Source organism: Conger conger, chromosome 7, assembly GCF_963514075.1.
Source record: "Conger conger chromosome 7, fConCon1.1, whole genome shotgun sequence".
NCBI lineage: Eukaryota > Metazoa > Chordata > Actinopteri > Anguilliformes > Congridae > Conger > Conger conger.
This window is the reverse complement of record NC_083766.1, coordinates 53,056,073-53,069,088: the sequence shown is the minus strand read 5'-3', so window position 1 is coordinate 53,069,088 and position 13,016 is coordinate 53,056,073. Positions and strand designations below refer to the sequence as shown.

The 13,016-nt window shown below is 45.1% G+C and overlaps 1 protein-coding gene across 1 annotated transcript in view; it reads right to left on the bottom strand.

Moving 5' to 3' along the window:
• Nucleotides 1-4,082: 4,082 nt before the first annotated feature.
• LOC133132699 (cell adhesion molecule-related/down-regulated by oncogenes-like) overlaps nt 4,083-13,016 on the bottom strand; it is a 53,619-nt gene continuing 44,685 nt past the window's right edge. Inside the window, 6 exon segments of the mRNA XM_061248340.1 lie at nt 4,083-6,084; nt 7,039-7,298; nt 10,684-10,763; nt 11,339-11,579; nt 11,581-11,623; nt 12,748-12,939. Of these exon segments, the coding sequence (XP_061104324.1) occupies nt 5,936-6,084; nt 7,039-7,298; nt 10,684-10,763; nt 11,339-11,579; nt 11,581-11,623; nt 12,748-12,939 (965 nt within the window). The 3' untranslated portion in view covers nt 4,083-5,935.

The following is a 13,016-nucleotide window of genomic DNA, read 5'->3' as shown; positions in this document are numbered from 1 at the left end:
GAACTCCACTGGGGGTCTAAAGGGTTGATAAATTTAAAATTGCATTTGACCCAGGTCAGAAAGGGTCTTGGATGGACAAAGACGAGATAAAAGAATGCTAGAACATCCAAATTTAGATTTCAAAGTTTTTCTTTGCAAACCAAACTTCAATCTTCAGTTACAGAGATGGTAATAAAAGGCAAGAAACAAAAAATGGGAACAATTCCAACAGTGAACTTCCAACAGTAGTTGGATGCATACCCCGGGCATTGTGCCTTCATAGCCTTTGAAAGCGAGGTTGATGTCAATCATCATTGTAGCCTCAGGTCGCAGCGTTTCTTTATTATGTAGAGGGATGTCTGTCAAGACGCCAAGGCCACTGTCCTCAGAACAAAGGTATACAGAGCATGATACTAACATACTACCCATATATCATGACCTCCTCAGTCAACAGACCTGAACCCAATCTAGGGTTTATGGGATATCCTGGAACCAAGCCTGGGACAAAGTTTTCCCATTTCAGCAATTAATTGTAAGATGAATGACTTTCCCAGAAAAGAGTGCTGTCTTTCCGAATTCCAGGCACTGTTACACCCTCAGAAATAAAGTGAGTGGGGGTACATTTTTGTTGTTCAAGAATCAAATTTCCCAAATGTACCCTGAAAGTACAATAACGTTCTCTCTGGGTACAAATGAGGACGTTTTCCAAACAAAAAAGTCTAGATATATATACATTCTATATTGCTGGCTAGGGGTACAATTTTATGCACCTACAGGGTACCGCCCCAGCGACAAGCATTTGTACCTGTTTAGGCACTTTTCATACCTTGTAACAGCTATGTATAGGTACTGAAATCATTAAAATGTGTTAGAACTGAGATTAAATAAATCAGTGTTTTATTACTATCTTATTAACATGAAGACCCAATGAAGAACACACTGAACCTTTCCATCATAACTATTAACTGAGTATTCAGAAGTCACACATCAGCATTTTTCAAAAGGTTTTACTCCCACCCTCATGTCAGGTCAAGCCTATGAGGACCACAGAGGTCATGGGGGTTCATGATGTACTATCACAGGGCTGCCCAACCCTGTTCTTGGCGATCAACCATCCTGCACGTCTTCATTTCAACCCTAACAAAGCACACCTCATTCGACAGTTGAGAGATCTCATTGAGCTGCTAGTTAATAGAATTAGGTGTATCAAATTACGGTTGAAATTAAAACTTACAGGATGGTATATCCCCAGGAACAGGGTTGGGCAGCCATCCCTGGTATAAAATCCAGTTTGTAAAGCTGGACAAACAGGTCATTAGCTGGTCTAGCTTGGTTTGAGTTGGTAGCTTCTCTGAGGTAGTAGCTGGTCAATCATCTACCTGCTGTTTCAAAACATAGCTTGAGCTGGTCAAACCATGCCAAGCTGGGAGCTGGTCTGAACTGGTCAACCAGCTAAACCATGTTGAGCAAAACTTTGCTTGAGCTGTTTTTTGTAGCAGAGCTGGACTACTATGTACATGATGGGCGGCACAGTGGCGCAGTGGGTAGCATGTTCTCCCCATGTCTGGGTAATCCGTTTTCCTCTCACTGTCCAAAGACATGCAGGTTAGGTTAATTGGAGAGTCTAAATTGCCTCTTGGGGTACTCCTTCCATTACCCTTGACAAAGGCACTGGCCTCAGAACTGGAGTTGGTCCCCGGGCGCCGTAATGTGGCTGCCCACTGCTCCTAGGACGGGTTAAATGCAGAGGACACATTTCATTGCCTTGGCAATGACAACAAGTTCAATCCAATCGAATAAAAAAATGGACTATTGAAGGTAGTCAGGGAGCATCCCCCTCCTATCGCTTTCCACTGTTCATTGGTTCACAGTTGCTGTCAGACTCATGGGCAGCAGCATGAACACAAGCCCTTCTCCTCTCTGTACAATGTGAACGACCTTACTGAAAACCGAACGCTGTCATTACAACTGACAAAGCCGCATCATTCATAAGAGCGTTGTGTGATGGCTTATCACTCTGGGCCTGCTGAGGAAGAGAAGATGGAGAGAGAAAGAGAGAGAGAAGAATAGTGTGTGGGTGAAGGCGAGTGACAAAGGGGGGGGTGGTGGTGTTAACAGGTCCATTCAGGGGAAGGGGGGGGGTAGGATGAATTCCGGGATGGACAAAGGGCGTCCTTGTTTCATTGAGGTTATTAATGAAGGGGGGGGGGGGACGACGTGGGGTGAGGGACAGTTGGGCTGACAGACGAAAGAAGAATCAGATCTTTTAAAGACGTTCCCGATCGTATCTCTCCGTCACATCAGCGGCCGTGGCCTCTGTCATCGGCCCCGCCCTTCCTTTAAAAGTATCGTGCCACTTCCTGTCTGTGCTCATCGTTCCTTTTTACCCCCCGCCCCCCCCCCCCCCCCCCCTCTCATTTCCCCCGTCCAGTAGCGCCGTAATCCGACCCATATCTAATACACAAAGGTCTCCTTTTAAATCCCCTTAATCCGCTTTCCTCCGGCGGCGAACAACAAACACTCCCAGCCGGCACATTCCTATCGCCATCTTATCTGCAGATCTCCTGGCAGACGAGACCGTGGCCGTTACTTCCTGAAGCGAACGACAACAGACGAGACCCCGCAGATAATCTGCCATCTCAACGCTCCCTTGCTAGCGGGCGACGGCGTAGCCCCGAGAGGCGGGAAGCGACCGGAGAGAGGCCTCGCTCCTGCCAAAACCGACAGACATGCGGGCAAACATTCGACGGAGATGCAGGCAGGACAGGCACACCGGAGCGGCAGACGGTAGCTGGAGAAAGGGTGGGGTGGGGGGGGGTGGAGACCGGACTCCAAACAACAACAGAAAATCTGATGAAAAAACAGTGTGATGGATGAGTGACAAGCAGTGAGGCTGAACAGACCAGGAACAGCCTGAGAATCAACAAGCAGAAGAACACCGGATGGACCATAATGGCAGAGGCAGCACACCAGCCTGGCAGTCACACACTGACACCAGCACCTTCCGGAATATACGCTACAAGTCCACACACTATCGAGTCCAACACTTTACTTTAATTACTTTTAACTTTCACAGAGGTGGAAAGTCCAGGGGGTTAGGAAGTAAAAACCCTGCTGTGCGTTTCTTCTACCCTCAGCCTCAGGAATTTAATTAGTTCTACCTCCTGGAAGTATAGTGCTAATTAGCAAATCCAGGTGATTGGACAAAAATAACTTTCTGTACCAGGATTTTCCACCTCTGACTTTTCAACATTTGAAATGTGCTTGCATTTTTCACCAACATTCAGAGCACAATTTCTATTTCACGATTATTCATTTAGGCTAGTGAGTTATTTTGCTGAAAATCCTACCCAAGTATTTTCAAATGTTACAGGCATCTAAACAGAGGTATTTGAGATATGTATGTGAGCCAGGTCTGATACATTACCAAGCTAAGATAGTCCTCCCCTGCCAATCTCATCTCTGTGATTCGGCCAGTGACTGCGTTTTACAGTCCTGACTTCAAAAGCACCACATTCATAAATCTGACTGCCCTTCCAAAGGCTGTGGTAAAAAACCTGATAAAATTCCTAAGCCGGATTGCATCTCGACTGCTTTGAACTCGACTGGAGCTCACAGAAATGTTTGTTTACGTGTGAAAAACGGAACGATAGCCGTTGTAGTGTATATCTTGGCTTCCTTGATTTCTTTAAAAATGGAAATACAAAACTTCCTTTCAAGACAGTGATCCCACACCCTTTCCCATCGTCTGAGGTAATTCTGTTTTAGTATGGTTCCATGCAGACCTGGTTCAAAATACATTTAATACTTTTCAATGCTTTATTGAGCTTGTCTGGTGTAATGGAACCTATGAAATACTCTCAAAAAGTGCAACCCTGCCTTCAGGTCCTCTTGGTTGGCTCAATTGCAACAGGCAAGATCAACCGACCACAGAAAGGTATTTGATTCCAAGTTAGGCATTCAGCCCAGGTCTGTTTCCATGCTTTAAAATGGTCTACAGGTCAGACCACGCAAGTCTTCTGAAAACCCACCAAAAACACACATCTTGACAGCAGAGTGACAGTGCACAAACACTCATAAAAGTTACCACACAGGTATGCACATTATGTTATGTTTACTATTTTATTACACTTGGTGCCATTTCCTTAAGCATAAATCATTTGGAGACAATGTCACATATCAAAGCTAAGTGCTCCCCACGAGATACAGTAAGTTATTATCACTGGAAACGTGACCTCAGCAGATCAAGACAGTGTACATTGGATGAGGTCCTGATCTCCAGAGATCACTTAACGGTCAAATCACGAAAGCATGGCTGGGGGGTGAGGCTTCAGGGAACACTTAATGGGGGATGCTATTGGCTGATGGTCATGTCAATCAATTCAAGCTATTGGGTTACAGATAACTCATGTTTTGATTGGCTCCACGAGTCAATAATTTGTAGTACTGTAGATACATGGCAGCTTCTCTCATGAAGACACCCAGGAAACCCCACTTGACCCCCAGCAGCATCCATACGCACAAAAGCACAGCAGAGTTAAGAATCAAGTCACATTTGCTGGGAGGGCCACCTCCATCGCCATTGGTTGTAGCATAAGAGATTGAACCAATCACAGCGAAGGTCACTGACATATGTTCTTTACATAAACCAATCAAAACATGGATTCTTAGCTGCTTCACTTCATTTCAAATGAGTAATTTAATAAACAGACTGCCATGCAGAACTAGCATATGTTTCTGGGAAAAATCACCAAACAAGGACAAACGAATAGAAGGCATCGTATCTTCCATAATTTCTCTTTATATTATACAAAACTTTTTACATAAAAAGGGCTAAAATCCACAGTGTGGAAAGCACAATAAAGAAACAAAAAAACAAAAAAATAAAAAAGTATTTCTCATCAAAAAAGCATAAATAATATAAGACAAACTTTTTTTTCTTAAAACAGATACATTCATATGAAATAATATTTTACTACTACAAAAAAATAAATAGGTTGTCTAAAGAGTTTTTGTTCTTTTTTTTTAGATCCTCTTTTTCCCCCAGGTTTGTGGGCTGTGGTTGCAGTTTGCTCTTTCTCTCCCGGTGTCTCGCTCGGTCGCTCCCGGTCTCTCGCTCGGTCGCTCCCGGTCTCTCGCTCTGACTCTCTCTCTCTCTCTCGTCTCTCTCTCGGAGTGGCGTTCCCCGCCCAGCGCAGACCGCAGGCAGCTTTGTGTCCTTTGTCACTGTGCCATAAATTGTCCGTGTCTGACCGAGCCGGGCTCCTCCCTCACCCGTGTCGGCTGCTCCTGCTCCTTGCCCTCGCCTGTGCTCGCTCACAGCGTGTGTGTGTGTCTGTGTGTGTGTGTGTGTGTGTGTGTTTATACAGACTTTTCAGTGGTATAGTGAGTGTGTATGTGTACTCATGTCCACAAGAATGTCTGTGCGTGCCTGTGTATGTGTGTGCCTGTGTGCGTGTATGAGTGTGTGCATATGTGTGTGTGTGTGTGTGTGTGTGCTTGAGTGTGTGGGTGAATGTGCATGTTTGAGCATGTGTGGTGTGTGTGCACGTTTGAGCGTGTGTGTGTGTGTGTGTGTGTGTGTGTGCATGTGTATGTATGTGTGTGTGAGTGTTTGAGTGTGTGCTTGAGTGTGTGGGTGTTTGTACATGTTTGAGTATGTGTGTGTGTGTGTGTGTGTGTGTGTGCGTGTGTGTGTGTGTGTGTGTATGTGTGAGTGTGTGTGTGTGTGTATGTGAGTGTGTGTGTGTGTGTGTATAAGTGTGAGTGTGTGTGTGTGTGTGTGTGTATGTGTGAGTGTGTGTGTGTGTGTGTGTGGGGGGGGGCTCTCAGGTCTCCTGTAGTGGGCGCTGTATCAGGCCTCCTGCAGTGGGGGCTGCAGTGGGGGCTGTATCAGGCCTCCTGCAGTGGGGGCTGCAGTGGGCGCTGTATCAGGCCTCCTGCAGTGGGCGCTGTATCAGGCCTCCATGGGGATGGCAGAGGAGACCCAGCCGGTCTTCTCGTTACAGTCCAGGTCCGACAGACTCAGCTGCTCCCAGCAGGGCTCCTGCTCCTCCTCCTCCTCCTCCTGCACCTCCTCTTCCTCCTCCTGCCGCGGCTCCTCGTCTGCAGCACACAGGGAGAGGAGACGCAGACTCCTTACCCAGCCCTCCGCCACTTTAACACGGTTCACACAGCACCAATAAATAACTTCTGATGCAACTCGTGAACTCACATCTCTTTCAGTAAATACCATTGTGCTTATAACGGATTTCATTCCTTTATTAAACGCCAGGCGCCTCCATGTGCGGCAAATATGTAGAAATGAAGATATTAAACAGCATTTAATGACACTGCGATGATCATTTCAAAGTAACAAGAGATGATTATGAAAGAATGGAAAGAGTGTTTAATCAGGGCCTGCTGTTACATTCAGATAGATGGCATAATCTGTCTGGGCCAGTTAGTGGAAGTTGCATTGTAGAAGGAGAGACAAAAAGGAGTTTTGGAATTGCTTTGTTCAAATTGCATACTCTTTATTATTATAAATGTCTGAATCTGAAGGAAAACACAATCCCAATCTGACAGGGTAAATATCTTTCCACAATAAAAAATAAAGAAATAAAAACCAGCAGGGAAAGAAAATGATAGTCTGTATAATAATGGCAGGTCCTACGATTATAGGTCCTATGAGTTGTCTAAGACAAATCAAGACATATTTTCAATTGACTACACTGTGAGAAGCAGCACTGTGAATATAACAAATTATGATTATTAACAGCGTACAATAATAACTTGACCCTTATTAAGAATGAAGTCAACTAACTTGTATGACAATTAAGTATTGAGGGGTGGCCTGTAGTGTTGGGCAATGCAGGGTTAAGGCCCTTAACCCTGCATTGCTCCAGGGGAGGATTGTCTCCTGCTTAGTCTAATCAACTGTACGTCGCTCTGGATAAGAGCGTCTGCCAAATGCCAATAATGTAATGTAATGTAATATAATTAATATTGAATCATTGTACCACAAAAACACTTTACTTCAGGGCTTCAGAGCGAATAGGAATCAGTGGATGAACATACCTCTTTCCTCTGATTGGTAGTGCTGGCATTCCTGTGATTGACAGCAGGAATGCTGGGAAAGGGGCAGGGCTTTGTCTTCTGACTCCTCCCCTTGCCTGCCAGTCTCCTCCCCCGGGCACTGCTGGACACTGGGGGTGTGGCAGCGGGAGGTCATGTGACCCAGGGGCACCATCTCTAACCCGTCGGCCTGGCAGGGCACCACGCGGTGCATCATGGGAAGGCTCCCGTTTGAGAAACTGGCGTTGGCCTTCGTGAAACACCTGTGTGGAAGAAAAGGAACTTTAAAACTCAGCCTGCTGAAACTCATTTGCTGAAACTCAAACCCACTCATTATTCAATTCACAACGTTGCCTTCAGATATACACTCAGTGAGCACTTTATTAGGTATTTATTAGACTTTTTTTACTTCTAATGCTGTTGCCTATCCACTTTATTATGATGTGTTGTGTGTTCAGAGATGCTCTTCTGCATACCACTGTTGTAATGTGTGGTTTGCGTTACTGTCACCTTCCTGTCAGCTTTGATCAGTCTGGCCATTCTGCTCTGATGTCTCTCATTAACTCATTTCTGCCCGCAGAACTGCTCTAGAGCTAGTGCGTGAAAATCCCAGGAGATCAGCAGTTTCTGAGATACTCAAACCACCCTGTCTGCCACCAACAATCACTCCATGGTCAAAGCCATTTAGATCACATTTTTTCCCCATTGCGATGGTAGATGTGAACATTAACTGAAGCTCCTGATATCCTGTATCTACATGATTGCATGCATTGCACTGCTGCCACACAATTGGCTGATTAGATAATCGCATGAATAAGCAGGTGTTATAAAGTAAAAATGTTCCCAATAAAGTGCTCGGTGAGGGTATGTTATGTCATTACACATTGAATAGAGAAAACTGAGATTACATTTGTAAATACATACTCTATTATCTATCTATTTTCGTTTGTCGTTTGTAATAATCAAGGTCACTGTACATGCTAGTTAATATTAAAGCCTTGTGGCTAAGGTACATGACTGGGACCTGGAAGATTGATGGTTCAAGCCCCAGTGTAGCCACGAGATCTGCACAGCTGTTGGGCCCTTGAGCAAGGCCCTTAACCCTGCTTGCTCCAGGGGGGATTGTCCCATACTTAGTCTAACCAACTATAAGTTGCTTTGGATAAATGCATCAGCTAAATGACAAATTATTTATGTAATAAAAAGGGAGATAGCATTAAATATGATTAGCAAGCAATGCAAAAAAATAAATAAAAATAAAAATATTCTAATCATTTTCAAACTGAGCAACAAGAAAATAATTAAAGTTGTAATCCAAGCAGGAAAAGAAAACATTACACTTTAAGGGCCCACGTGCATCAGTGTTCTCAAGTTTAGGAATTAAAACACCCACAAAACCTTCTCAAAGAGCAGTAACCTGACCCTGCCCCCAGTGCCCAATTCCCCCTCCCCCTCTGCCTCCTGTGGTCAGTTCTCCATGCTAACATTTAGCAACATTATCCGATAATTATGCAAAAACATACGTGATGTCACATGGGAAATATACATACTTCTGCCAAAATTGCAATCTTTTAATTTAATCAGAATGGAACACAAATAGAAGGCTCCGGGATAATATGAAAAGCTAAAAAACACTAACAAACAAACAGAAAATATGTGTGTGGGCCTTTAAACACAGATGTCTTTCATGATTTTCCACAAAATACATATGTAACATATTTCTGAACAGGGTTGTGGTTTTGCGGCCATGGTTGATTGACACTTCTGTGTCACACCGTCACATTGTCTGAAATGCAACCTCATCAAAACAACACAAGCATTCCATTCTAATCTGGGAAAAGCAGCACGGCCTCAGCCGTGATTCAGCCCAGTCTGTGTGTGTTCTGCAATCTGCAGCTGGAAACACAGCCAGCTGTTTCAAACGCGCCACACACACAAACACTTCCAGACAGCCCTTGAAATTTTCCATTCATAAAAAATGGAACATCTAAACCCAGAAGCTGGTTAAAGCCCCGCCCGCTTTGGTCTAATCAAACATTCCGCCCCCCCCCCCCCCCCCCTCCCTACCGAACTACTCCAGGAGGTAAATAAACACAAGGCTCATTTGGGCCCCTGGCTGGGTGCACACAGAGTAAACTGTTAGGACCAGAGCCACTAGAGTACATAAACAAGCCTGTCAGGACGGGGAGAGAGACGGAGAGGGAGAGTGAGAGACGGGTAGAGAGAGAGAGAGAGAGAGAGAAGGGGGCAGAGGGGAGAGAGAGACAGAGAGGAGAATGAAAGAGTAAGAGAGAGGAAAGAGAAAGAGAGGGAAAGCAAAAGGGGGGCAGAGGGAAGAGAGAGAAAGAGAGAGATAGGAGAGTAGAGAGAGGGGAGAGAGAAGTTTGTAGTCTTTAGTATTGTTCAGAGCTTAATGTATTAAGTATGTATTTTGCTTTTGTCTTTTGTCATGCCAATAAAGCATAACTGAACTGAAATGAGACGGGAGAAAGAAGAGAGATGCAGAGAGAAGAGGATGAGTAAGAAAACGAGAGGATAGAGAGATAGAAAGAAAATAAGAGAGAGGGGAGATAGAGACCGGAGAGAGAAGAGAGACAGAGAAGAGAGTAGAAGCGGAAGAGAGAGGAGAGAGAGAAGAGGAGGGGTGGGGAGAAAAGTTGGGGAAGGAATCGGGGGAAGGAGAGAGACTGACAGACCCCAGGCGGGGGTAGATGAGTTGTGTCGGGGCGTGAGCAGAGCTGTTTGTTCAGCTGACTTGTAACGAGGAGGTTCAGCAGCAGAGGAGGCCTGTGTGAGCGTGAAAACGGATTCAGTACGGGAGCCGGTCACGCTTCACCCTACTATATAACTGTATAATTACACATGTAATTACTGTGTAAACACCGTGCCGGCATGTGCAATTACATTACATGTGCTTTTATTTACAGTATCCGCAGGACGCGGTGAAGTGCGCTCGCATAATACTTCATACAGTAGTCCTAACGTGTCATTTTTAACAAGAATAATATGTGAGGCGGAATTATTTGAAATGCTGCCCTTGAATGTGATCTGTTGTTTTGTACGAGGATAAGATTCTTCCTCTACAGTATCTAATTCTTACTGTCACCGTATATCATACAAAAATGTATCCTTTTGGAGATTCATTCATAATAGGAAACGCACATCGTAATAAGAACCGGACTGTGTGTAGTCAGAACCGCACTACAATCAGAAGCACACCGTATCCAATCAGAACCACTACAATGAGAAGCACACCATGTCCAATCAGAACCACTCTACAATCAGAACCACAATGTGTGCAATCAGAATCACACTGCACTGTCAAATCAGGGCACTGTGTACAGATCAGTGGCAGACCACTGTACATTGTAAAAGTGAACATTCAGACGTCTACTGCACCACCATCTTACCATTCTACATCACACATCAAGTTCTACTGAGCAAGTCGCCATGATGAATACAATGAAAATATTTTCAGTTCATTTACTGTAATTACTAATTACACCTTCTGTAGACTGTGTAAATACACACTTGCATCCTATCCAAAATAAATGCTGTGAAATTATGAGGTTTTTTTTCTCCCCATAATGCAACATCACATCCAATCTGCCTGATTGGCTGATCCTACACACAAGGTCGGCGTCTCACCTGTTATTGTTGCAGAAGTTCTGGCAGCTCATGCAGTCGGAGGGATCTGATTGGGGTAACGCAGTGTACATCCCGCCCCCCTAAAATGAAAAGATGGTAAACATGGTAGGCAATGACCTTTTTACATTCTGACCATACAAAATACCTTACAGGAAATGTCTCCCAAGCTTGCTCAGCCCATGAATATGAAACTCAATAGTTCTTGACACACATCAAAAGAATACTGTCATGCACTTGAAAAATTACATTCGATGTAACAGATGCAGCAATTAATTGGACAGCTGTTAATCTGTAAAAAGCTAACAATTATATAAACAGTGTGAAGTGTTAACCGATATTTGAAAATGTTAAGAAAATTAGGACATTCTGTTTGGTGTAGAAAGACACCATTTCTGACTAATGGCTAAAAAGTAGCGTGTTAAGAAAACTCCATGCTGTAGCCTCATACATTGGCTAAATCTCAACAGGCTTGGATCAGCTCAACCTGACAAGTGTATCTAATGAATTTCAAAACCTCCACTACGGGCATTCATTAACGGGGTAATTCAACTCGAACAGACTACACAGTAGTCCAATACCAGACCATATGTAGTCTTAAGAGTTGACTGAATAAGCCCCAGCAGGACCCCCGACACTAGAGCGGAGAGGGACTCACATTGTGGGGGTGCGGGTGCGTGTGTGGGTGCTCGTAGTCCAGCGCGGTGTGGGGCAGCGCCCCGTCGTGGCTGTGGTTGTGTGCGGGGGCGTAGAGCCCCCCCGTGCCGTTCAGCAGGGCCAGGCCGTTGGGCATTTTGTGGTGGAGGTGGGGGCAGCCGGGCGGGGCCATGCCCCCGTACCCCCCGTGGACCCCGCCGTTGATCCGGCTGGTGCCCGGCAGGGTGGTGTACTCCAGGACGGTTCATCTCCGCAGGCTGGTACAGGTATCCGGGGGGGTCGTACTCTGGGGAGGGGGGTAATAAGAGTTCAGACTGGGATTCAGAGGCCGTTACAAACAAATTCTGTCAATTTAGGGCAGGAATCGGCACAAAATATAATAATAATGTGTTATTTGACTTTCAATCTTTTCTTGTTGCTCAGTTTGAGATTTTTTTTTTTTTGCATTGCTTGTTGTAATCGTATTAAATGCAATCTCCCTTTTTGCTGTATTCATAATAAATTATTTGTTATTTAGCTGATTATTTTATCCAAAGAGACTTACAGTTCATTAGACTAAGCAAGGGACTTAGGGAGCACTGTGGGGTTAAGGGCCTACACTGGTGCTTGAAACGTCAACCTTCCAGGTCTCAGTCATGTCCCTTAGCCACTCGGCTACAACACATTTGAGCTGGAGGCCTACATGAGGACACTACTGTGAGGACAGCTGGGTCTACATGGGACTGCTCAAAAGCCTTTAATAAAGCACCCACTCTCTCAGTGAGTCAGACACTGTCAGACACCGTGATCCCAATCAGCTGAAATATAAGGACACACACCTGGGTCAGGTGCTTTATCTCAGATACTTCACCACTTCAGACACCAGTAAAACTTTGCAGGTTACTGACAGTTCAAACAGGAAAATATTCAGGTTATCACCTGTGGCAGAACATCTTTCCGTTTTGTTCAAAATTCAATCTGCAGGAGTGTTTTAAACTGTTCTGCCTGTTAAAGCTACAGAATTGCAAATAATTACTCACTCTGCAAAATGTCTGTCTTAACAAGCATTTTACTTTTAAACAAGACTTAAAATCTTCTTTTTTTCCCCTTTCAAGTAGAAAATATAATCTTGTTTTAACTTACCATTTGCTTGACAAGTGAAATTATCTTACCCTACTGGCAAATCTCGAAATGAGTCAAACTGTCATCTTTTTGCCTTATCTAGCAAAACAGCAATAGAAATAACATCTTAAATCTTAATATAAGACTAAAATGCTTATATAGATTGACAATTTTTGGGGGTTGTGCTGTGTTTGTTCTTGCGAAAGGGCCACGACCGCAGTAAACGTCGGGCGACGGCAGAACGTTCTGGAACGTCGGCGTAGTGATTCGCGTGGCGTTGTGAGGCTTGCGGCTCACCCCGGGACTCACTGTGTAGGCCGCTCTGCTGACGGTTCCTCCACAGACACATGGCGATGAAGACCAGCAGGATCAGCACCATCACGCCCAGCACGCTGCCCACGATCAGGTACAGCAGCCCCCCCTGTGGGGATGGGGGGTCCGGGGGGTACGGCCCGGGGGGAGTCACCGGGTTCTGGGGGGCCACGCCTGGAGCCAGGCGAGCTGGGGGGGGGGGGGGGGGGGGGGAGGGGGTTAGGACGACTTAAACACCCTGCAGAGAATATACACCCAGTGCCCAC